The sequence below is a fragment of the Entelurus aequoreus genome, linkage group LG02, assembly GCF_033978785.1.
Source record: "Entelurus aequoreus isolate RoL-2023_Sb linkage group LG02, RoL_Eaeq_v1.1, whole genome shotgun sequence".
Lineage (NCBI taxonomy): Eukaryota > Metazoa > Chordata > Actinopteri > Syngnathiformes > Syngnathidae > Entelurus > Entelurus aequoreus.
The window spans coordinates 50,449,727-50,474,533 of NC_084732.1; the positions used below are offsets into that span (position 1 = coordinate 50,449,727).

General features: G+C 37.6%; 1 protein-coding gene across 2 annotated transcripts in view; it reads left to right on the forward strand.

Annotated features, from left to right (window-relative positions):
* The window catches only part of mrvi1 (murine retrovirus integration site 1 homolog), a 95,930-nt gene that overhangs the window by 10,820 nt on the left and 60,303 nt on the right, over window positions 1-24,807 (forward strand). The window contains exons 10-19 of one of the 2 annotated variants that reach the window (XM_062028612.1): window positions 2,137-2,214; window positions 2,280-2,336; window positions 2,411-2,470; window positions 2,562-2,617; window positions 6,010-6,103; window positions 6,173-6,304; window positions 8,709-8,794; window positions 9,058-9,790; window positions 11,769-11,904; window positions 21,039-21,067. In XM_062028612.1, the coding sequence (XP_061884596.1) occupies window positions 2,137-2,214; window positions 2,280-2,336; window positions 2,411-2,470; window positions 2,562-2,617; window positions 6,010-6,103; window positions 6,173-6,304; window positions 8,709-8,794; window positions 9,058-9,790; window positions 11,769-11,904; window positions 21,039-21,067 (1,461 nt within the window). The remainder of the gene's footprint in view (window positions 1-2,136; window positions 2,215-2,279; window positions 2,337-2,410; window positions 2,471-2,561; window positions 2,618-6,009; window positions 6,104-6,172; window positions 6,305-8,708; window positions 8,795-9,057; window positions 9,791-11,768; window positions 11,905-21,038; window positions 21,068-24,807) is intronic. The other variant, XM_062028621.1, reaches the window with a different exon arrangement.

Consider the following 24,807-nt stretch of genomic DNA (forward strand, 5'->3'; position numbering starts at 1 on the left):
TATTTTAACATACTTAGCTGGCGTTAGTCTCATTCTGCACACTAGCAGTGATACGCTCACATTGCTTCACCAAGCTAGCTACACGCTCGGTCAGGTTTGTAACGATTTCTTTCTTTAAATCAATGAATATCGCCCACTTCTTCTCGGCACTTTCTTTCAAACCCACTTTCTTTCCTTTCTATAGTTGGAAAAACAAAGTTATGTTGATCTCTAGCTATAAGCTAATGCTAGCGAGTTGTTTTGGTCGGATTGTACAGGATTCACTGTGACATTTGCTAGGCCAACTAATGATGAGGATGCTTGTAACTCAACTTTTACTTGTAACTTTAAGCATAACAGAGAGAGACAGCTCTTATCTCAAAACACTCTTAAGATGAGCTACTACTATAGCCAGTGATGGGCTAGCTACTTGGAAAATGTAGTAAATTACTCTTGATTAAATGCAGCTAAGCTACAAAGGAAGCGATCCCCAGTGAATTGTAGCAAGCTACATGACAAAAGTAGCTTGTTAAATCAAAGCTATATTATATATGTATATATATATATATATATATATATATATATATATATATATATATGTATATATATATATATATATATATATATATATATATATATATATATATATATATATATATATATATATATGTATATATATATATACATATATATATATATATATATATATATATATATATATATATATATATATATATATATATATATATATATATATATATATATATATATATATATATATATATATATATATATATATATATATATATATATATATATATATATATATGATCCCCAGTATGATGTGCATTAAGCTACAGACCCCATTTACCAGCATTTATATCCATGGGCCCACATGTATAATAGCAATGTTAATGTAACTGAAAATGTGCAAATGGTTCATTACTATTAACTATCTTATTTTGCTAGGGACACCCTAAAACTATCTCTAGGGGGTTCCCTACGCCCCACTGTTTGTCTTTATTTTAGTTTGCCTTTTCTTTTGCCAACCCCTATAATGTTATCCATTTTCTCTACCTACAGTTAAAAAAAACAAAAAAAACATCTATCTACATCTTGACAAAAAAAACAATTACTTGTGTTGTTTGACAACAGTTGGTAATGGTAATGTGCAGTAATGGTTATGTGCAGTAAAACTTTTCATGAACTCAACTCACTTTAATGTGTGTTCCTAAATGTATGTTGGACGTCTGATGAAGAGAGCATTTATAATTTTGGTTTATAGAGTAAACAACTAAAAACTAAGGTTTTGAGCGTTGTTTTCTCTAAACGCAAACAATTGTCTAAATACGGCTAAGGACACGCATTATTGTGGGTTTCCTGTACGTCGTCCTCATCATTAGAGGAAAATCTGCAGCACAAAATCCCTCTGCCGTTTTCAATTACGGTATGTTTCTTTTTTTTGAATTGTCTCCTCTGTTTCCGACTCCCTCATCATCATGTGACATGAGTGTGTGTCTGTTATGATTTCGCTTCCTGGTTTCGATGACCCGCCTTATCTTGCCTCTAATTGGCCAGTCCGTAATGTTTCGCCCTAACCTTAACCAATTGTGACTCATCGTACAAACACCAACCAATTATCATGGATTTTCTTCATATGTATGGGTGTTCTCATTTATCCAGGTCCTTGTATTTTTTCTGTTATTTTTGGCCTGGATTCGCAGTCCTTTTTCTCTTTGTAGCTTGTAGCTTTAATGTAAGCTACCTCGCTACATGGCTCTAAAAGTAGCTAGGCTACAGGAATCAATACTCGTTCAAATGTGGTTAAGCTACATAGCTTCGCTAGCTTGTTACTGCCCATCACTGACTATAGCCTACTATATATAAATGTTCATTTGATGTGAAGATATAATGTACAGGCTCTCTGTTGTTAGCCATTAAGCTCTTTACCTGCCTTTACATTCTACCAGCTAGTCAATACTGTTTGATCAAGTTAAATTTGTTTGTTCCTGCCTATAATATATTGAGTTGTACCTTAATTTATGATACTTTTACATCCACTTTCGCACTGTATTCCTTCCGCAAACAAGACCCTACAGTAGTACGATATAAAGTCAAGCTGATGTTGCCTGTAATAAAACATCTGCATCTCGCCAGAATGAAAAACTGTCCTTTGACAAGACCTGTTCTGAAGATGGTATCAACAAACTACGAAAGATCAACGCTGACTTGAGGGTAGGAACATACAGTATGTATGCAACATTCTGCTTTTGTCATGTTAAATATTCAAACATTCCCAGGCTGAACTTCAAGAAAGTCTCGTCATGCTGACAGTGAAAGAGAGAGAAATCACAAAGGTTGGTTTGAGTGGGACTTTATCATCGCAGTCTAAAGAATTTGATGACTTATCGTAGGTTATGCTCCTCTGTAGAAAGACATTCTCATGGATAAGATGAAGAGCTCTCACGTGGAAAATCACAACATCATTGAGGTTTATTTCACTTTCTTCTTCTTCTGCTCCCACTCCTAAGCACAAACGCAGAAATAATATTTGCTTCTTTTTTCGTGTTGTCATGTCTCAGGGTGTGCATGCAGAGCTGTTGAGGTTACAGGAACATTCCCATCAAGTTCTGTTGAGGTATGTATTTCATTCTGACTATTTTGTATCATAACATACATTTCCTGGAAATTGCATGATACAATTGACAATTTTTAGATATTTTGTGTGTTTACTTAGAAAAGCTGTTGTCTAACTTATTGGGAACCATATTACAGGTTGACACATGCAGAATATTCAAACTGTCCACAGATATTCTGAAAATATGCCGGTGAGGGGTTGGGAAGTGATATCAGAGTAGCAGAGTGATATCAGACTGCTAGGTCATGCTATGATGACATTACTCCATGTTGTCTCTTTGAATTCCTGCATATAATACCCTTTTACTACTACTACTACTACTTATGGCCAGTATCCTCTGCACTGAGTATTTGTATTTTGCATGACAGGGTTATTTTTTCTCAAAATATGTAACTCGGACTAAAAAAAAAGACAGAAAACAAATGTCCACTGCAGAGGACACTGGTTCTCAGGAGAAGGACTGAATAATAAGGGCCTGATCTACTAAGATCCAAATAACAAGTGATAAAGAGCGTGTGAAAACTATAAAATTGTGTGTACTACTAGTGAGCGTGTAGCGTGTGATCTACTAAGACTGTGTGTACAATTGATAACAAGTGGAAAGGTGGTGCAGACCGCACTATTTAAATGAGGTTTTTGTGTGTACTATACCGGCTGCCACCATGGAGAGACTCATTTCCACCCACTTTCTGGCATCATGTGGTCCAACCTGTGATGTTTTGTCATGTTGTTGAATACAGCAGATACATACAAAATGTACCACCTTTTTAAATTGAAACACGATCTAGACAACAGGACCTTTTTTAATACGCTGAAGTTGCGCTCAGGGAGGCGCTACATTTCTGTGATGGTGCGTCTGGAATGATCCAAGTACAAGAAAATTTATATTGCAAGAATAGTTTTCACATAGGAGATATATTATAATAATATATTTCCAAAAACGGCTGCAGACACACTTAAAGGCCTACTGAAAGCCACTACTACCGACCACGCAGTCTGATAGTTTATATATCAATGATGAAATCTTAACATTATAACACATGCCAATACGGCCGGGTTAACTTATAAAGTGACATTTTAAATTTGCCGCTAAACTTCCGGTTCGAAACGCCTCTGAGGATGACGTATGCGTGTGACGTAGCCCGGCGAACACGGGTATGCCTTCCACATTGAAGCCGATACGAAAAAGGTCTGTTTTCATTTCATAATTCCACAGTATTCTGGACATCTGTGTTCGTGAATCTGTTTCAATCATGTTCATTGCATTATGGAGAAGGAAGCCGAGCAAGCAAAGAAGAAAGTTGTCGGTGCGAAATGGACGTATTTTTCGAACGTAGTCAGCCACAACAGTACACAGCCGGCGCTTCTTTGTTTACATTCCCGAAAGATGCAGTCAAGATGGAAGAACTCGGATAACAGAGACTCTAACCAGGAGGACTTTTGATTTGGATACACAGACGCCTGTAGAGAACTGGGACAACACAGACTCTTACCAGGATTACTTTGATTTGGATGACAAAGACGCAGACGTGCTACTGTGAGTATGCAGCTTTGGCTTTTTTTTGCGTATGTACGTAACTTTTTTAAAATATATAAGCTTTATGAACCTTGGGTTAGGTGAACGGTCTTTTGGGCTGAGTGATTGTGTGTGTTGATCATGTGTTTGAATTGTATTGGCGTGTTCTATGGAGCTAGGAGCTAGCAGAGGAGCTAGGAGCTAGCATAACACGTACCGTACCGTACGTGCGCGTCACGTACGTAACTTTTTAAAAATATATAAGCTTTATGAACCTTGGGTTAGGTGAACGGTCTTTTGGGCTGAGTGATTGTGTGTGTTGATCAGGTGTTTGAATTGTATTGGCGTGTTCTATGGAGCTAGGAGCTAGCAGAGGAGCTAGGAGCTAGCATAACAAACACGCAGGTGTTATTATGCAGGATTAATTTGTGGCATATTAAATATAAGCCTGGTTGTGTTGTGGCTAATAGAGTATATATATGTCTTGTGTTTATTTACTGTTGTAGTCATTCCCAGCTGAATATCAGGTACCGTGAGTATGCAGCCTTGGCTGCTAAACATTCGATAACTTGACCGTATGTGCGCGTCACGTACGTAACTTTTTAAAAATATATAAGCTTTATGAACCTTGGGTTAGGTAAACGGTCTTTTGGGCTGAGTGACTGTGTGTGTTGATCAGGTGTTTGAATTGTATTGGCGTGTTCTATGGAGCTAGGAGCTAGCAGAGGAGCTAGGAGCTAGCATAACAAACACGCAGGTGTTTTTATGCAGGATTAATTTGTGTCATATTAAATATAAGCCTGGTTGTGTTGTGGCTAATAGAGTATATATATGTCTTGTGTTTATTTACTGTTGTAGTCATTCCCAGCTGAATATCAGGTCACCCCCGGCTCTCACAGCATCTTCCCTATCTGAATAGCTTCAACTCCCCACTAGTCCTTCACTTGCACTTTACTCATCCACAAATCTTTCATCCTCGCTCAAATTAATGGGGAAATTGTCGCTTTCTCGGTCCGAATCTCTCTCACTTCATGCGGCCATCATTGTAAACAATAGGGAACTTTGCGTATATGTTCAACTGACTACGTCACGCTACTTCCGGTAGGTGCAAGCCTTTTTTTTATCAGATACCAAAAGTTGCAATCTTTATCGTCGTTGTTCTATACTAAATCCTTTCAGCAAAAATATGGCAATATCGCGAAATGATCAAGTATGACACATAGAATAGATCTGCTATCCCCGTTTAAATAAAAAAAATTCATTTCAGTAGGCCTTTAAATTTGTTTCAATCAGCCCTTTAAATCATCAGCAGCTATAAAATTATATTGCTGAGTAGACGGTATGCCTAATATTTTAATTTCTGACAGTAAAATATGTTGACATGCACACAGACGGATGATTCTCTCTCTCCATCGTATGTCTTTTCAGCATGATCGCCACATTTCGCAACATTTGTACACAACTGTGGCAGTTTGCACAAACATTCTAGACGTACTAACTATACACATAAAACAGCAGCCGATAGAACAGTTTTGGCCTTTATAAAGCGCATTGCGAGTGCTAAATGATTATATTTGCCTTCTCCTCCCCGGATTGTGGGGGTTCTGATGATCAGCATATAGTCTACATATTCATGAAGAGACACGCGCTAAAAGTATAACACGCTCTAGTTTGCTCATTTAAGAGACACAGTCCTCTGTGCATGAGCTCAGTAGATCAGCTTTGTGTGCGCTACAAAGTTTGCATGTGTTTTGATACGCGCAAACCTTCAGTAGATCAGGCCCTGAATGTTTGGCTGTTTGGTTTCATGAATGCTTGTTTCTCAGGTGCTAACCTATGGCTAACATAGGTTAGGAAATGTGTTTTCTACTCTCAGGTATGACAGACTCTGCATCAGCCCTCAGACTCTGTATGGTCGAGATCCTCCTAACCTGCGCTCTCTGCAGAGTGAGATGCAAGACTTGCAGCAGGTACACTGTCAATGACATCAGGTTGTCTTTTGCCGTATACATATTTGTCAGTTCCACCATGACTTGCAGCAGAACCACAGGGCAGTGGACGAAAGAAGCCTCTCCTCTCTTCATACAGACGGCGAAGGCATTCAGAGCATCATTCACAGGATCAAATCTGCAGACATAGCTCATCTTTTGCGTAATAAGTATACAGAAAAGGTGAGTTTGAGACACTTTGGCCTTATCTAAGGTTTGCATGTATGAAAGCACGCGCAAACTTGATAGCACACACAAGCTGATTTGCTAAACTCGTGCATAGAGGATTGCATCTCTTAAGTGACCAAAATAGAGAGCACAATCCATCTTCATGTACTGTATGTGCAGAATATAGGCGGATTATCAGAACAGCCACAGTACTGGGAGGAGGAGATGCAAATATAATCATTTAGCACTCACAATGTGATTCTTCAAGATTGAAAGGGACAAACGGTAGAAAATGGATGGATGGATTAATTTATTTGCGGTCTACATCAGTGTTTCTTAAACATTGCCGGGCCACCAAAAATATCTGTTTCTAAGCACGTGGTCCGAAAACAGTACTCAGCTGTAATACACTTTTTTCACCACTTGTGGCAGTAATGACAATATCAAACAAACAGAAGAAGTCTGGTGCTGAAGTCATAGAGAAGTTTCTAAAGCACAAATATTATGACTAAAGTGGTGAAGCTGTATTTTCATTTGCACTTTAATTTATTGGCAGTTTAGTTCAGAAACATACTCGTTAATAATTTAGTTTATTGGTTTATTTATTATAGCACAACATGAATGTATATAAATGTATTTTTTTTCTCCGTTATCTATGAGTTCCTTTTTATGCAGTATGTATTTTTTTAAATCAGCCGGACTTAAGCCTAAGGTTTATTGAATATGAATAAAATCAAGAGTGGAGGCACATAAATAAGAAGAGTACTTTTTTTTTTTTTAATGGTCGGACCTAAGCCTAAGGTTTATTGAATATGATTAAAACCAAGAGTAAAATTATAAATTCTGTGCTAATAATTGAGTGGGCCCTTGGGCCCTCTGTAGTGAAAAAGTTGGGCCCCAAAGTCAAAAATGTCAACAACCCTACAAACATGTATGTCACGCCCTTTACCTGTTTTGGACTGATGTTTATGATGTATGTGTGGTGTTTTAGTTACTTTGCCCTTATTTTGTATTTTCACTTCCTTGTGCCATGCACAGGCATCCACACCTGCTGCCTAATCAAGTCTCCTATTTTAGTCATTGTCACTGCTCTGCATTGCCTGTTGTTATGCTTTGCATTTTGCCTTAGACAAAAGAAGCTCCGTGTCTTGTGCCCGTATTGGTTGCACTCGCCGTCTTTTTTAATTTCCTTTTTCTACTCCTGTGTATCCCCACACCCTTGTGAGTCCGTTTTCTTTTGCTTATTAAAGAATATTGGTTTACCCACTTTCTGTCTGTTGTCCGCTGCATCTTGAGGTCACATCGCTAAAGTTTGCTTCCATGCTCGTGACAGAAAAAACATTTCAACATTTTGCATGGATTGTGTTTAAAAGACCATTTTCAAGCCTCTTTCTGACTGTCTCTTCAGGATGAGACATTTTGTGGGCGGTCTTATTTACGTGCCTCCACTTTGACTGTGTCTCTTCTCCCCGTCAGCCATGTTGTAGTTTTTAGCGTTTCTATATGGAGTCTAATGATAGATATAAGTTAGAACTACACGCTACTTTGTATTACAAATGGCAACAGTGGAGGATGCATGGGCCAGTCTGCCCCACAAAAAGAAGATAGAGAAAAAGAAGGAACTTATTGACAACAGCGTCGGACTACAATGGTGGACAATAATAATAATAATAATACCTGGGATTTATATAGCGCTTTTCTAAGTACCCAAAGTCGCTTTACATGTTAAAAACCCATCATTCATTCACACCTGGTGGTGGTAAGCTACTTTCGTAGCCACAGCTGCCCTGGGGTAGACTGACGGAAGCGTGGCTGCCAATTTGCGCCTACGGCCCCTCCGACCACCACCTATCATTCATTCACCGGTGTGAGCGGCACCGGGGGCAAGGGTGAAGTGTCCTGCCCAAGGACACAACGGCATGGTAAGAGGCGGGGAGCGAACCTGCAACCCTCAGGTTTCTGACACGGGCGCTCTACCCACTACGCCATGCCAAAGCTCTTTGGGTAAAATTTTACAAATTCCAAATGGTTTGTTTATGGGAGGTATAAAGAAAGGCCAAATTGTTTTATCTCCGCAATGCCTCTACGGTCGGATTTGAAAAAAACTGTGCCTCCCAGAGCCCTCCTTCGTCGTGCTAAAAATAGGTTCTGTTTTCTATCGTGCTTCTATATTGCCAGAAAAGGTGGGAAATGAGTGTCTCCATGGGTACAGCTGATAAAGTACACGCAAAAATGTAAATAGGGCAATCTGCACCACTTTTGCAGTTGTTATCAATTGTACACACAGTCTTACATCGCAAGCAACAAGCCCACTAATAGTGCTCACAATTGTTTACTTTGCAGTTTGCATACAGTTTTTAGGAATTGTTATTTCATAGGCCCATGAATTGTTGGTGTTTCTCTGGTTTCTTGGCCACAGGGCTCTTCTCCTGTTGAGACCCAGGATAAGCCTTTTCCTCAGCACCAGCAGCATCAGGCCAACATCAAGAAGCAGCTTGTTAATGTGTATGTGAGTTTTTGCCTTCCTTTTCTCCTCTTATGGTAACAGAGTGGATTTAGTTGATCTTAGTTTCTGCTCTGAGCAACTTCCTTCTGCTAATAAAATGTCGGCTTTCGACAGAATATTTATGGGCATCTCCCTTACGGAACACACAGGCATTACCATCCTCAGTATGTCAGACTGCATGGAGGCTAAGTGCAGTTTTAGTGCCCCATGGTAACTACAGACATAACAGTGTGTGTTTATAAAGCTGTGCTGGTGGTTTCAGGCTGCACGAGCTGGAGCTGCAGAAGTGCGTAAGAGAGGATAAAGGGGAGAAGGTGGACGAGCAGGTGAAAGCCTGGGAGAAGGAGCAGAAGCCAAACCAGATTGGAAACCAGACTCCGATACCACCATCCAAGAAGGTGGCCATTGTGAAGTGGTGGAAGGCCCTCAGTGTCGACGGAGCTAAAGCCCGGACTAGTGAAAGCAAGCCCATTCAGGAGCTCGTCGAGAGGGCTCGACTCCATCAGGCGGAGCAGACCATCTCTGATATGAGGGAGCAGGTCTGTCACCTGCAAGAGTCTCTTCAATCTGCACAGACATGTCTGGCTGAGCAAAAAAGCAGCAGCAGCAGAGCTGTATTAGTTAACAAGGAAACCAACACTGAGAGAGAGGATGCCAACACAGCTGGTGGAAAGTGTGTGAGGGAGCAGAGGGATGCAGCAGTGGCCACAGATTTTGTTCACATCTCAGGTGGAGAAGCCTCAAAGCAGCAACAATCAAAACTTGGAGTAACTGCAGACGGACTGTTAGTGTCCCTCCAAAGAATGGAAGCCATGGTCAACAGCGCCATGGGGTCGGCCAAACTCGTGAAAGAGAACGAGCAGAGAGTGAGCCAGGTGAGGGCGAGGATGGAGAGCATCGCAGAGAGGGTGGAGGCAGCTCTAAGACGAGCAGCCGATACTGACAAGCAGCTGAACATGCTGCAGACTCGCATCATGGAAACAACTGTAACTCAGGTTAGTCTATGGGGAGACCTACTTTTGTTTACAGTAGAAACATAACAATGCAATGGGATTTTACAAACCTGGAAAAGTCTGTTTTTTGGCCCCGACATTACAGTTGCAATGCCAAGCATGACAATAGATACATAAATAAATAAGCAAACATTAAGCTAAAAGGAGTAGGCCTTTTCAAACAAAAAGAAGAAAAAAATGCAGTTTTAGTTTGCAAACATTGGATAAGCTATATATTGTTATTGTATTTCTTGTGTAAGCTATCTATCCACTGCCATTTATTCTGTAATAGTAATTTCTCTTGCATTTAGAAAATAAATGATAAATGATAAATGGGTTATACTTGTATAGCGCTTTTCTACCTTCAAGGTACTCAAAGCGCTTTGACAGTATTTCCACATTCACCCATTCACACACACATTCACACACTGATGGTGGGAGCTGCCATGCAAGGCGCTAACCAGCAGCCATCAGGAGCAAGGGTGAAGTGTCTTGCCCAAGGACACAACGGACGTGACTAGGATGGTAGAAGGTGGGGATTGAACCCCAGTAACCAGCAACCCTCTGATTGCTGGCACGGCCACTCTACCAACTTCGCCAAGCCCTCACTTTTTTAGGAATTGTGCCCATCATCCACAGTCCTAAAGGACTATTAATTCTAAATGGTAAAAAAACAGCTAACAATGCAGATAATGGGTATACGATCCATTCCGCTGATAAATCCCTCTAAAAAACATCCACATATCTCCAACAACGTTTTGTATACATGTTTTAGTATGTATTTAATGGAGGCAGACACAGATCAGGCACATTCATGATAACATGTCATATTTTCAGCATTTTGGTCACTTTAAGCCTTACCGGAACTTCTTTCCAGTGTACATTAATTTCTCAGAGCTTTTCTCACTTCTCAAATAAAAAATGCTTTCTTGCAATGTTGCGGTGGTCTTATGCTTTGTTTCATTTGTTGAGAGCCGTTAGTATCAAGTTGGTAGAGTGTGGCTTTTCAAAGCTGACCAACTTCCCAACTTCCCTTCTACTACACTACACAGGTGAGATGTATGATTGATAACCAAGCATTAACTTTTTCTAACTCAAAGGCAATACAGCAGCAGCAGAAGCAGCTGAATGTTCTCCTTATTTATTGTATAGCATGTTGCAACTAACATTGTTAGCAGCTCAAGCTAGCTAGTTGCTAGTAGATGCCAGAAAAGTAGATCCTCAGTGTTTGTTCTTATAACTTGGTTAATATGCAGGTCACGGCATGTAAATGGGATATTATTGGCAGTTTTTGGATGTTTTTTTAGAGCGCTTTAAAGGCGATTAATTATATTACCTGCATTGTTAGTTGCCTCGTATTAGCAGCTTTTAATTATTAAGGACACACAGAAAAGCAAAAAAACGTGTGTTCTTGTCTCACATAAGGATTGTGGATGATAGGCAAAATTCCCAAAAAAGTGCAGTTCCCTTTTAAACGCTGAGACTAAACAAACTTTAAAATTGCAAAATATTGAAACGTAGTGCCATATAGCGTAAAAGATGTGGTGTAAATGAATTATCAGTGATAGACATGGAGAAGGTGTTGGTTTAAATAAGCTTTGCTTCTTCCTACTCCTTTTCAGACATGAATGGCAGTAGATTATGCAAATGTAACCACGTGGTGTTTCTTAATGTAAATTGTTAAGCATGTCCAAAACTAATACTACCACATTATTTATTTCATAAGGTATACCATCCAATGTCTGTCGTAATTACTTCCGATACTTTACAGCAAATGTACGCGAAAATATACCCAGCTTGACCTGATTTGGGTCAATCAAAAATGCCAAAAATGGGGTGAAATAAACAACACTCTTGCAAAAAATTGGTGAAAAAAAATATTTTGGTGATAAATCCAGTTATACAATTTGACATATAGTTTTATTAAAAAGGTAATGTGTAAAAATAAATACCATCTTCCCTGTCCACTTTTCTGAGGCAGCCCTGTCCTGAGCTTCTAGCAGATGCAGACTCTTCAATTGAGTGCGTGTCACAGGATAAAGAACTAATGGGAAGTCCTCCACCTCCGGTTCCTGTAATCCTGGAAGCCAGTGAGCCTCCACAGCTTCCAATGAATGGTATGATGGTTGCATCCGATTATACATCTGCGGACACACATTAATTTAACTTTTTTCCTTTTCTATAATGAAAATAGACACGACAGACAGTTATTCAAATTGCACACATACAGTTGTCACCTTGGAGTAGGCAGTGAGAATAATCTCTGAGGGACTGTACTTACTGTACATGTTACTGATATCTATTTATGCCTGTGTATAAAATTAGAGGAGGTTTAATTTGTTTTTCTAACGTTAACATACACTAACCCATGGGGAGGGTCAACTAAGTTTGTATATTTAGTTATTCTGAACCTTGTATTTTTAGTTATTCTGAACCTTATATTTTGTTAAATTTGACACAAGTGTACTGCACTGTAAGTGGAAAAAGTTGACATTTTTGGGTTACACAAATGAATGAATTGAAATAAAACTCAGGTCTCTGAGTTTCTGCTGGTGGGATACAAAACAAACCACTTTCAAATGATGCCTGTATATTTTTGTTTACTACATGGTTCTACTAAACTCTCATGATACAGCAATACAAAAACACTTATGAATGTACACGAACATATTTATACATATACTACAGAAGCTTTTTTATTCTTATGACATGTCTTCTCTTGAACGTATTGACGTATTGTTCTCAAAGTAAAATCCCCTAAAACCAGAAAATTATATATATATACACATCCATTTTCTACCGCTTGTCCCTTTCGGGGTCGCTGGAGCCTATCTCAGCTGCATTCGGGCGGAAGGCGGGGTACACCGTGGACAAGTCGCCACCTCATCACAGGGCCAACACAGATAGACAGACAACATCCACACTCACTTTCACACACTAGGGCCAATTTAGTGTTGCCAATCAACCTATCCCCAGGTGCATGTCTTTGGAGGTGGGAGGAAGCCGGAGTACCCGGAGGGAACCCACGCAGTCACGGGGAGAACATGCAAACTCCACACAGAAAGATCCCGAGCAAAGGATCGAACCCAGGACCTTCGTTTTGTGAGGCAGACGCACTAACCCCTCGCCCACCGTGCTGCCCTATATATATATATATATATATATATATATATATATATATATATATATATATATATATATATATATATATATATACACAAAACCAGTGAAGTTGGCACGTTGTGTAAATCGTAAGGATAAACAGAATACAATGATTTGCAAATCCTTTTCAACTTATATTTAATTGAATAGACTGCAAAGACAAGATATTTAATGTTTGAACTGAGAAACTTAATTTTTTCTTGCAAATAATCATTAACTTAGAATTTAATGGCAGCAACACATTGCAAAACAGTTGGCACAGGGGCATTTTTACCACTGCGTTACATGGCCTTTCCAATTTTTGAAGCTTTTCAGGTGCAATTCTTTCCCATTCTTGCTTGACGTACAACTTAAGTTGTTCAACAGTCCTGAGTGTCCGTTGTGGTATTTTACGCTTCATATTGCGCCACACATTTTCAATGGGAGACAGGTCTGGACTACAGACAGGCCAGTCTAGTACCCGCACTCTTTTACTACGAAGCCACGCTGTTGTAACACATGCAGAATGTGGCTTGGCATTGTATTGCTGAAATAAGCAGGGGCGTCCATGATAACGTTGCTTGGATGGCAACATATGTTGCTCCAAAACCTGTATGTACCTTTCAGCATTAATGGCGCCTTCACAGATGTGTAAGTTACCCATGCCTTGGGCACTAATACACCCCCTTACCATCACAGATGCTGGCTTTTGAACTTTGCGCCTAAAACAGTCTTTTCGTCTTTGGTCCGGAGGACACAACGTCCACAGTTAATCCCTAAACAATTTGAAATGTGGACTCGTCAGACCACAGAACACTTTTCCACTTTGCATCAGTCCATCTTAGATGAGCTCAGGCCCAGCGTAACCTGCGGCTTTTCTGAGTGTGGTTGATAAATGGCTTTCGCTTTGCATACTAGAGTATTAACTTGCACTTACAGATGTAGTAACGAACTGTAGTTACTGACAGTGGTTTTCTGAAGTGTTCCTGAGCCAATGTGGTGATATCATTTACACACTGATGTTGGTTTTTGATGCAGTACCGCCGGATTGTCTGAACCTTTTGATGATATTACGGACCATAGATGGTGAAATTCCTAAATTCCTTGCAATAGCTCATTGAGAAATGTTATTCTTAAACTGTTCGACAATTTGCTCACGCATTTGTTGACAAAGTGGTGACCCTCGCCCCATCCTTGTTTGTGAATGACTGAGCATTTCATGGAAGCTGCTTTTATACCCAATCATGGCACCCACCTGTTCCCAATTAGCCTGTTCACCTGTGGGATGTTCCAAATAAGTGTTTGATGAGCATGCCTCAGCTTTCTCTGTCTTTTTTGCCACTTGTGCCAGCTTTTTTGAAAGATGTTGCAGGCATCAAAGTTCAAATGAGCTAATATTTGCAAAAAATAACAACGTTTACCAGTCAGAACATTAAGTATCTTGACTTTGCATTCTACTCAATTGAGGTTGAAAAAGATTTGCAAATCATTGTATACTATTTTTATTTACGATTTATACAACGTGCCAACTTCACTGGATTTGGGTCTTGTACATACATATATATATATATATATATATATATATATATATATATATATATATATATATATATATATATATATATATATATATATATATATATATATATATATCTGTGACGTGCGGTGAGGTTCATGGCTGGTGAGGCACTGACTTCATCACAGTCAGATTTACAAACATATGAACCCTAAAGAGTATCTTATTCACCATTTGATTGTTAACGGGTTATGTTTAAAAGATCATACCAGCATTCATCCCTGCTCGGCACTCAGCATCAAGGGTTGGAATTGGGGGTTGAATCACCAAAAATGATTCCTGGGCGCGGCGCCGCTGCTGCCCACTGCTCCCCACTGCTCCCCACTGCTCCCCACTGCTCACCTCACCTCCAAGGGGGTGAGCAAGGGGATGGGTCAAATGCAGAGGACAAATTTCACCACACCTAGTGTGTGTGACAATCATTGGTACTTTAACTTAACTTTAACAATACACATACAAACTGTAGCACACAAAAAAGCACATTTGATAAAAAAAAAGTTATTATGGTCTTACCTTTACTTATAAATGAAGTCCATGCGCTGCTCCTTTTGAACAAAAGCATCGATAACTTGTTTATAGAAGTCTTCTTTATCTTTCTTCAGTTTTAAAAGTCTCTCTGTCTCGATGGAGATGATCCTTTAATTATTACCTCCTGCTTCGATTGAAAGTCCAGTTTAGAAAACTGTTTTATTTTAGACATGTAATCCTCCATGTTAATAGTCCAGGCAAGAGGAAAAAATAAACGATCGCTGCATATATATATATATATATATATATATATATATATATATATATATATATATATATATATATATATATATATATATATATATATATATATATATATATATATATATCAGTGACGTGCAGTCAGTAGAGGCAGGGGAGGCAGGGCCTCACCTGCCATCATGGAAAGAAAAAAAATGTAAAAAGAAAAAAAAAAAATTTAAATTGTTATATGTATCCAGTGATTATACTAAAGTTATTTTCCATTTAACTTCACCAGTTTTAGATTATTTTTATTTTTATTTTCACATTTGCCGTTCAAATACTGAGAAGAGACGGTGCGATGATCAGCAGCCAGTTGAGGCACGTCACTGATTTGTGCCTCAACATGGATTGTGCGCAATGACTTGGCTAACCGCTGTGCAGTGAGACTGTATTGCTATATGAATTATATCAGCTAACTAAACTATGGCATAGTTTAGTTAGCTGAGGTATATAATGTACAGTGTATTTTGTCAACAACTGTATGTGTGTCACGTATTTTTTGTGCTGAGCTTTCATAAAACTGCTGCAAAAGACGTACTGGCTGAGGCTCGCAGTAATCCGGCCTCCTGGTGGTAGAGGGCGGTAGTGATCCCAGAGATCATTCCTCGGCCGCAGAAGAAAAAAAAAAAAAAAGTTAGCAAGTCAAGTTGTTTATTTCCTCTCGCCTGAACTTTTATTAAAACATGGAGGATTACATATGTAAAATAAAACAGTTTTCTAAACTGGACTTTCAATCGAAGCAGGAGGTAATAATTAAAGGTAGACCAACGCTGGAGCTAAAAGGTTTGCTTTTGACTTCGGGACAGAAGACCCGATCTTTTCAAACAGCGTGGTACACACGCAAAGGCTGGCTGTGTGGATGTCCAGCAAGAAAGGTAAGACCATAATCATGTTTTTTTTATTAAATGTGCTTTTTTGTGTGCTACAGTTTGTATGTGTAAAGAATGCTGGTATGAGCTTTTAAACATAACCTGTTAACTGCTGCCAATCAAATGGTGAATAAGCTACTCTTTAGGGTTCATATGTTTGTAAATCTGACTGTGATGAAGTCAGTGCCTCACCAGTCATGGACGTCACCGCACGTCACTGATATATATATATATATATATATATATATATATATATATATATATATATATATATATATATATATATATATATATATATATATATATGGTAGAAAATGGATGGATGGATGGATATATATACTGTATGTATACTGTATATATACATACACATGCATATATATATATATATATATATATATATACATATATATATATATATATATATATATATATATATATATATATATATATATATATATATATATATATATATATATATATATATATATATATGTGTGTGTGTGTGTGTGTGTGTGTGTGTGTGTGTGTGTGTGTGTGTGTGTGTGTGTATGTATATGTGTATATGTCAGGGCTATTCAACTACATAATGAAGAGGGCCGCAGGGTCTCAGGGGCGAGACATCGAAATGTGGATGTTTTGTCAGAAATTGCCTCTGCAGGTTATATTTCTTTTAGTTTCTGTTTACTTAATTTCAAAGTAAACACATTGGCTTTCACACTGAACTGTCAATAAATGATTCTGCCCTCACTACTGGTTTCCAGTGTGTGCAGCGAGTTAAGGATAAGAAGCTCCAGTTTTTGTTGGATTGATGTTGGATTAATGTTCCTTCTTTTGAATTGTTTTCCTTCTGTAGTTTTATTTCTTTCCACGTATTCCTTCATTTAGGTTTGTAAGACTGAAAATATCACCATAACATTAACATAAAAGTACACCGTCCATTGTGTATTTTACATAAATAAAATAGAAGGTTTAGTGTTGATTTATTTACACAATAAACTACAAATGTTTACACATACAGAAATTACACACATTCACACACCAAACATTGAATGTGACTCATCACTGTTTCCTTTGTCGCCCTCTACTGGTCAAATTTAGCACTGCATGTATTAAAAGAGGTTTGAACGTTTCTGTCAGACAAAAAACAACACGACCACGAATACAAAAGACATCACGAAGTCAGCAATTTCAATACTAAACAAATTAAATATATTTATGCACAAATTATATCTATTTACAAATGTTTGACCAAGTTTGGTGATGAAGCTTACACGCTTTGATTTCTACCATTGTTGCTGCTTGTCTGGATCAATGTGTCTGTCGCTTACAAAGTCCGCCAGAAAATAATGACTTGAGCACATGCTCGGGGTAGAACATTCATACTTGGTTGTCCAGTCGTTGTTAAAAGTCAGATTTTTGCAATTTCTTTATATTTTTTTTCCCAGGGTTGAGTGAGTAGTCTTCTTCTACTCACCCCACTGCTGCTTCATGTGACACATATGCCTCACTGTTGTCCCCTGCGGGGTGGCGAGAGTACTGCATACATCATCAACCCTAAGTTTTAATGGTTTCATCAAGTCTATTTGGGTGATGTTCGGTAGGCCAAATAAAAAGCTTTGGCGGGCCGGTTTTGGCTTGCGGGCCGCCAGTTGATTAGGCCTGGTATATATGTATATAAAGGTGTATATATGTGAATATATGTATACATGTGTGTATATATGTATATACATGTGTATATATTCGAATATATGTATACATGTGTGTATATATGTATATAAACATGTATATATGTATATGTTTATGTGTGCGTATATATACGTGTATATATGTGTATATACTGTATGTATACATACATGTATATACAGGTATGTGTTTACATGTATATATATATATATATATATATATATATATATATATATATATATATATATATATATATATATATATATATATATATATATATATATATATATATATATATATATATATATATATTTATATTTATATATATATATATTGTGTGTTTGTATATATATATATATATGTATAAATTATACATATACATATATACATATAAATGTAGTATATATTCATATACACATATATAATATTACATTGTACACATTAGCATTTATATGTTATATTATAATCAGCTCAGGCAAACATATTCGTCCATTTATGAAAAAATAAAATAAATACTCATTAGAAACAATACTGTAGTTGCAAAGAGTAACTACAGTATTGTCACGCCTTCTGATTTATTTAGTGCTTGTCGGTAGAGATTTTGTTTGAAACATATGGGAATAAAAGTACACATTAAAAAAATGCAACTCTAAATGTTTTTGCGAAAAACAGCTTTGTGCAGATCAAATAATTATCCAATTAAAAGGTCCTCTAATGGAATTATAATAAAGTTGTGTTCTTAGATGCAAATACACTGGTACCTCATTTCAAGAGTGTCCTAACTTAAGTGTTTTGAGATAATTGCTTTTTGCTAATTGTTATGCTTTAAATTGCAAGCAACATTTAGAGTGACAAGCATCTCAGTCATTAGTTGGTGTAGCAAATACCACAGTGAACCCTGTAAGATCTGACAAACGCATCTGGTTTTACTGGCTAGCATTGGCTTATAGCTAGATATGGACATAACTTTTGTTTTTACAACCATGAAAAGAAGGAAAGTGAGTGTGAAGGACAGCGCTGAGAAGAAGATGCGGATGATATTCATTGAATTATAGAAACAAATCATCAAATCATGACTGAACGTGTCCCCAACTTGGCAATGTCTGCACCATACTGAAGCAGAATGACTATTAGGGGTGTGGGAAAATATCGATTCGAATTCGAATCGCGATTCTCAGGTTGTGCGATTCAGAATCGATTCTCATTTTTAAAAAATCGATGTTTTTATTTATTTTTAATACATATATTTTTTTTTTAAATGAATCAATCCAACAAAACAATACACCGCAATACCATAACAATGCAATCCAATTCCAAAACCAAACCCGACCCAGCAACACTCAGAACTGCAATAAACAGAGCAATTGAGAGGAGACACAAACACGACACAGAACAAACCAAAAGTAGTGAAACAAAAATGAATATTATCAACAACAATATCAATATTAGTTACAATTTCAGCATAACAGTGATTAAAAATCCCTCATTGACATTATCATTAGACATTTATAAAAAATAAAAATAAAGAACAATAGTGTCACAGTGGCTTACACTTGCATCGCATCTTATAAGCTTGACAACACACTGTGTCCAATATTTTCACAAAGATAAAATAAGTCATATTTTTGGTTCATTTAATAGTTAAAACAAATGTACATTATTGAAATCAGTTGATAAAATATTGTCCTTTACAATTATAAAAGCTTTTTACAAAAATCTACAACTCTGCTTGCATGTCAGCAGATTGGGGTAGATCCTGCTGAAATCCTATGTATTGGATGAATAGAGAATCCTTTTGAATCGGGAAAAAATCGTTTTTGAATCAAGAAAAAATTGATTTTGAATCGAATCGTGACCCCAAGAATCGATATTGAATCGAATCGTGGGACACCCAAAGATTCACAGCCTTAATGACTATATATAAAAAATATCTAAACTGCAGACACATAGAGCTGCTGATGGTGTGTTTGACGGAGAAGCAACTGGACGAAGATACCACAGAATGTTGTACATTATTACATTTACTTTATAAAACTACTGTTGTTAGTATTACACACTATTTATTCTCTAAGAGTTGTTTTTATTTTTAAAAGGTATAGAAAATGGATGGATGGATGGATGGATGGTTAATGTTAAAATGTAGCTTCTGGGCAAGGGGGTGGGGACATATACATTTATTTAAATTAATTTCAATGGGAGACAAGAGTGCCATCACAATAGCAGTTTAGCTTTCAAATTGAGTTACTACCGTACAAATTAATTAAAAATAGGTAACGGCGTGGCGCGGTGGTTAGCGTTTCCCTGCCAGCAACATGAGAGTTCCAGATTCGATCCCCGCCTTCAAAGTCACTGCAGTTGTGTCCTTGGGCAAGACACTTCACCCTTACTCCCAGTGCCGCTCACACTAGTGTATGAATGTCTGGTGGTGATCAGAGGGGCCATAGGCGCAAACTGGCAGCCACGCTTCCGTCAGTCTACCCCAGGGCAGCTGTGGCTACAAATGTACCCTACCACCCCTTCAGTGTGAATGTGGAGTGAATGAATGATGGCTTCTCACTTCTCTGTGCGGGCTTTGAGTGTCTAGTGTATAAAAAAGCGCTATATTAATCTAATCCATTGTTAATATTATTTTCATAAAAACTTTTCTAGATCTTTTTTTAGTTTTTATCTCGTCTCCTTCAAGTATTACTAGCAGGGTCCCAGTGCTCCCATTTGAGAACCACATGCATTAACAATAGCTCACATTTTAATCAGCGTAATGCTTGTTCGTCACAAAAATGACTTATGGGTCTAAATCTTGTCTCGTCTTGCTATTGAGAAAATAATTTACTGTATATTATTTGTACAAATAAAGGTCTCTAGTAGTCACATCCTTCCTTTAAAAATGACTATAGTGCTTTTATTCCCTTGCATTACTAACCCGGACAGATGACTCGATAATGATTCTGGACCTGGTTGCCAGGTTGTTGTTGCCCTAGTGATGAAGATGATGAGGGAGGGTAACCGTACCTCCTGAAACAGGAGTCACAGAAGACTAGCTTCCCTCTGCCCACACCTGTAGTGACAAACAACTATTTCCAGTCCATTTCTTTATGTCAGTTCCATGTTTGGTCAAAGTGATCTCCCCCTCTGTTTTCACGTTGCATTTGCATTGCATATGACTTCCTGTAACATGCAAATTAACTGTTTTCCTTCTGTTTGGCTCCAACAGGTGACAAAGAGCAAGACAACTGCAACGAGGTAAGACATGTACCTTCTCTTTTGTGGAATATCTTTGCATCTTTGGATGCAAGCTACATCTTCTGTTTTTTTTTACACGGTACACTTTCTTTCCATAATACCAAGTAGAGATAAATTCATCTTATTCCAATACAGTTCCTAACCCACAGGGGAATTTTGATTTTGATCAAAGGAGAATAAAAAACAAAAACAAATGAGCATTGGACTACATATTTGAAAAAGAGTGAGAAGAAGTTTACACTTATTTAATCCCACCCCTTTTCTTTAAATCATAAAATACTCTGAGCTAGAACTACCTATTTACTCAATGTACAAACTTAATGAACTTGTATATACTGTACATACATTATAGATATATACATACATATGCACACTACACACATACATAGCCACACTATTACCACTAGTGATGATGGAAATGGTATCATGCCACCACAGCAACACCACTGCCTCAATGGGCAGCTCCACACTCATCTGTAACACAAACAACCCAATATCAAAGCCCTTCTTCATCTCTGTACCTCTGGAATACCATGTACCTATACTTCTTTTTAAACTGGTTTATGTTTGGACATTGCTTTAACTCCACATTCAAACCATTCCATAATTTCACTCCACAAATTGAAATACAAAAACTTTTAATGGTCGTTCTATAACTAAGCATTTTGAAATTTAAATTCCCCCTTAAATTATAACCGCCCTCTCGTGCTGAACAATTTTTGAATGCTTCCTGGGAGTTTATTTATTCTGGCTTTATACATTATTTGTGCAGTTTGATAAAAAAATAATATCATTAAATTTCAATATTTTTGACTGTAAGAATAGTGAGTGAGTATGGTCCAGATATCCAACCTTGTTGATGATCCGTACAGCTCTTTTCTAAAGTATAGTTATTGAATTTAATGAGCTTTTATAATTATTCCCCCAGACTTCCACACAGTAGGTTAAGTATGGTAAAACTAATGAACAGTAAAGAATGTGGAGTGATTTGTGATCCAGAACCTGCTTTGCTTGATTTATTACTGAAATGCTTCTTGACAGCTTAGATTGTACATGTTTTATATGTGATTTCCAGTTAATTTGATCGCCAATTGTAACTCCAAGAAATTTTATTTTAAAAACCCTTTCAATATCCACCCCATCTATTTGTATCTGCACCCTTGTTTCACGTGTCCTCTTTCCAAACAGCATTAACTTAGTCTTAGTCAGGTTTAATGACAATTTATTATAGTCAAACCACGTTTTTAGTTTACTCATTTCTTCCATAATGACTTCCTGCAATTGATTTAGGTCATCCCCTGAGCAAAATATATCAGTGTCATCAGCAAATAACACTAATTTCAATAATGTAGACACTTTACATATATCATTGATATACAGGATGAACAGTTTTGGCCCCAACACTGACCCCTGGGGGACACCACAAGCAATATCCAAACATGATGAACAGCAATCCCCAACTTCACAAACTGTTGTCTCTTATTTAAGTAACTTTTAAGCCAGTCTAGTACAACTCTCCTGATTCCATACTTTTCTATTTTATTGATTAATATATCATGGTTAATTGTGTCAAATGCTTTTTTTAAATCAATAAATATTCCCATTGCATATTGTTTCTTTTCTATGGCATTTGTGATTTCCTCTACTGTTTCACCTATTGCCATTGATGTAGATCTGTTTGATCTAAACCCATATTGACAGTCAGAGAGTAATTTATGCTTTTCTATAAATGCATCTAACCTGTTATTGAATAGTTTTTCTAATATTTTAGAGAATTGTGGAAGTAAAGAGACGGGTCTATAGTTTGTGAAGTGGTGCTTGCTCCCAGTTTTAAACAGAGGTATAACTTTAGCTATTTTCATTTCATTTGGAAATGCGCCAGTTTGAAATGACAAATTACAGATATATGTTAATGGTTTTGATATCCCTGTAATGACCTTTTTCACCAATGCCATACTAATGTCATTGGAGTCAGTGGACATTTTGTTCTTACATTTGTTTACAATATCCAACACTTCTTCACCCACTGCATTTAAAAACATAGAATTGGGATTTCTCTCCAACAATCCCTCCATATTTTTACCAGTTGTCCGTGGATCTGGGATTTTTTCTGCAAGTTCGGGTCCAATACTTACAAAGAATTTATTGAAGGCATTAGCCACATCTTCAATATTATCATTTTCTTTACCATCATTTGTGAAATACGTTGGATAGTTAATTGAAGAGGTACTGTTTCTTATAATACTGTTTAATAAATTCCATATTCCTTTGATATTGTTTTTATTATCATCTAGTAATTTCTTAAAATAATCTCTCTTATTTGACCTTATAATATGAGTTAATTTGTTTCTATATTTTTTATATTTATTTTCTGCTTCTTTTGTTTTCAATCTTATAAATTCCCTGCAAAGAGTGTTTTTCTTTTTGCAAGCATTTTGCAAGCATTTTGCAATCCCTTTGTGATCCAAGGACAATTAGTATATTTTCTTTTACTGGTGCATTCTTTTATTGGGCAATTTTTATCATATAATGAACTAAATATTCTCAAGAATATATTGTAAGCACTATTAACATCACTATTTTCATAAATTACATCCCAATTCTGCTCCAGTAAATCATGTTTAAATGAACTAATGGTTTCCTCTTTACTGGTGGAGAACTAACTGACTAACTAGTCTCACACACACACTGCACTCACACTCACACTGAAGCAGCTCAGAGAGGCATACAGCCCTTCTCCTTAAATGGTCAAAGCTCCCAGGAGTCAAAGAGAGGCTGCTGCTGCTGCTGAAAAAAGACAGGCAACAGAGGGGATGGGAGAAGGAAGTGGAGACGAAGAAGCTGGAGACATATTCTGAGAAAAGGCAGAGTGTGGTGACAGTCGGTGTGAGCGGAGCGCGGGAACCGGAGCTGGACGCAGGTAATGGTCAACGCTGACTCTACAGGTCATGATGGACGGCTACAACTTACTTAGGGTTGTCCTTGGTCTTAATGCATCAGAATCATTGTTTAAAGTGTCTCCTGCGCGGCTTGTAACTGATGTGGTGTGTTTTTCTGCAAGTTTTCAAGTGTGATAATCTACTGATGCAGCTGAAAGTCAGCAGGTTTACTGACTGCACATCTTTGTTCAGTCCTTCTCACCAAGTTGCCTCGTTATCGCACTTTGCGGTTCACTAGCAGAGTACTTCCTCTGTGGGACCAGGCTTGACTCAAGCTTGTTTGGTCTTATGTAACATGAGGGGAGCAAGGGTGATGACGGTCCCCACGTCACCCTTCAGTGCTTGTCAGAAGCACTGTGTATTGTAAAAGACCGAGACAACAAGAACAAGACTACCTGGGCTCTGTGTGTGCGCACACAAATGTTATTCCTGTCCCGTCCTCTTGTCCCACAGGAAATAATCAGAGTAATTTAAGGCTCAGCAAATATTTATCTCGCTCCCACAGTTACATCTGCAGCATGGAGACTTCTGCAGCGCTGGCTGGGGTCTATATTGTATTGCACACCACAAACAAACCCTAATTTCAATGCACAGTAAAAAATTATGTGTCCAGATATACAAAACCTTGCTTTGTAAGAAAAACGAATCTTTTTATAAGATACAGCGCCTTGCAAAAAGTTCTCCATTGGATTGGTATCTTGACTTTGATTTAGCCACTGAAGAGGATTTACCTTCTTGTCTTTGGACCAGTTCTGTGTAGATTTTGCTGTATGCTTGGAATCACTGTTTTGCTGGAAAATA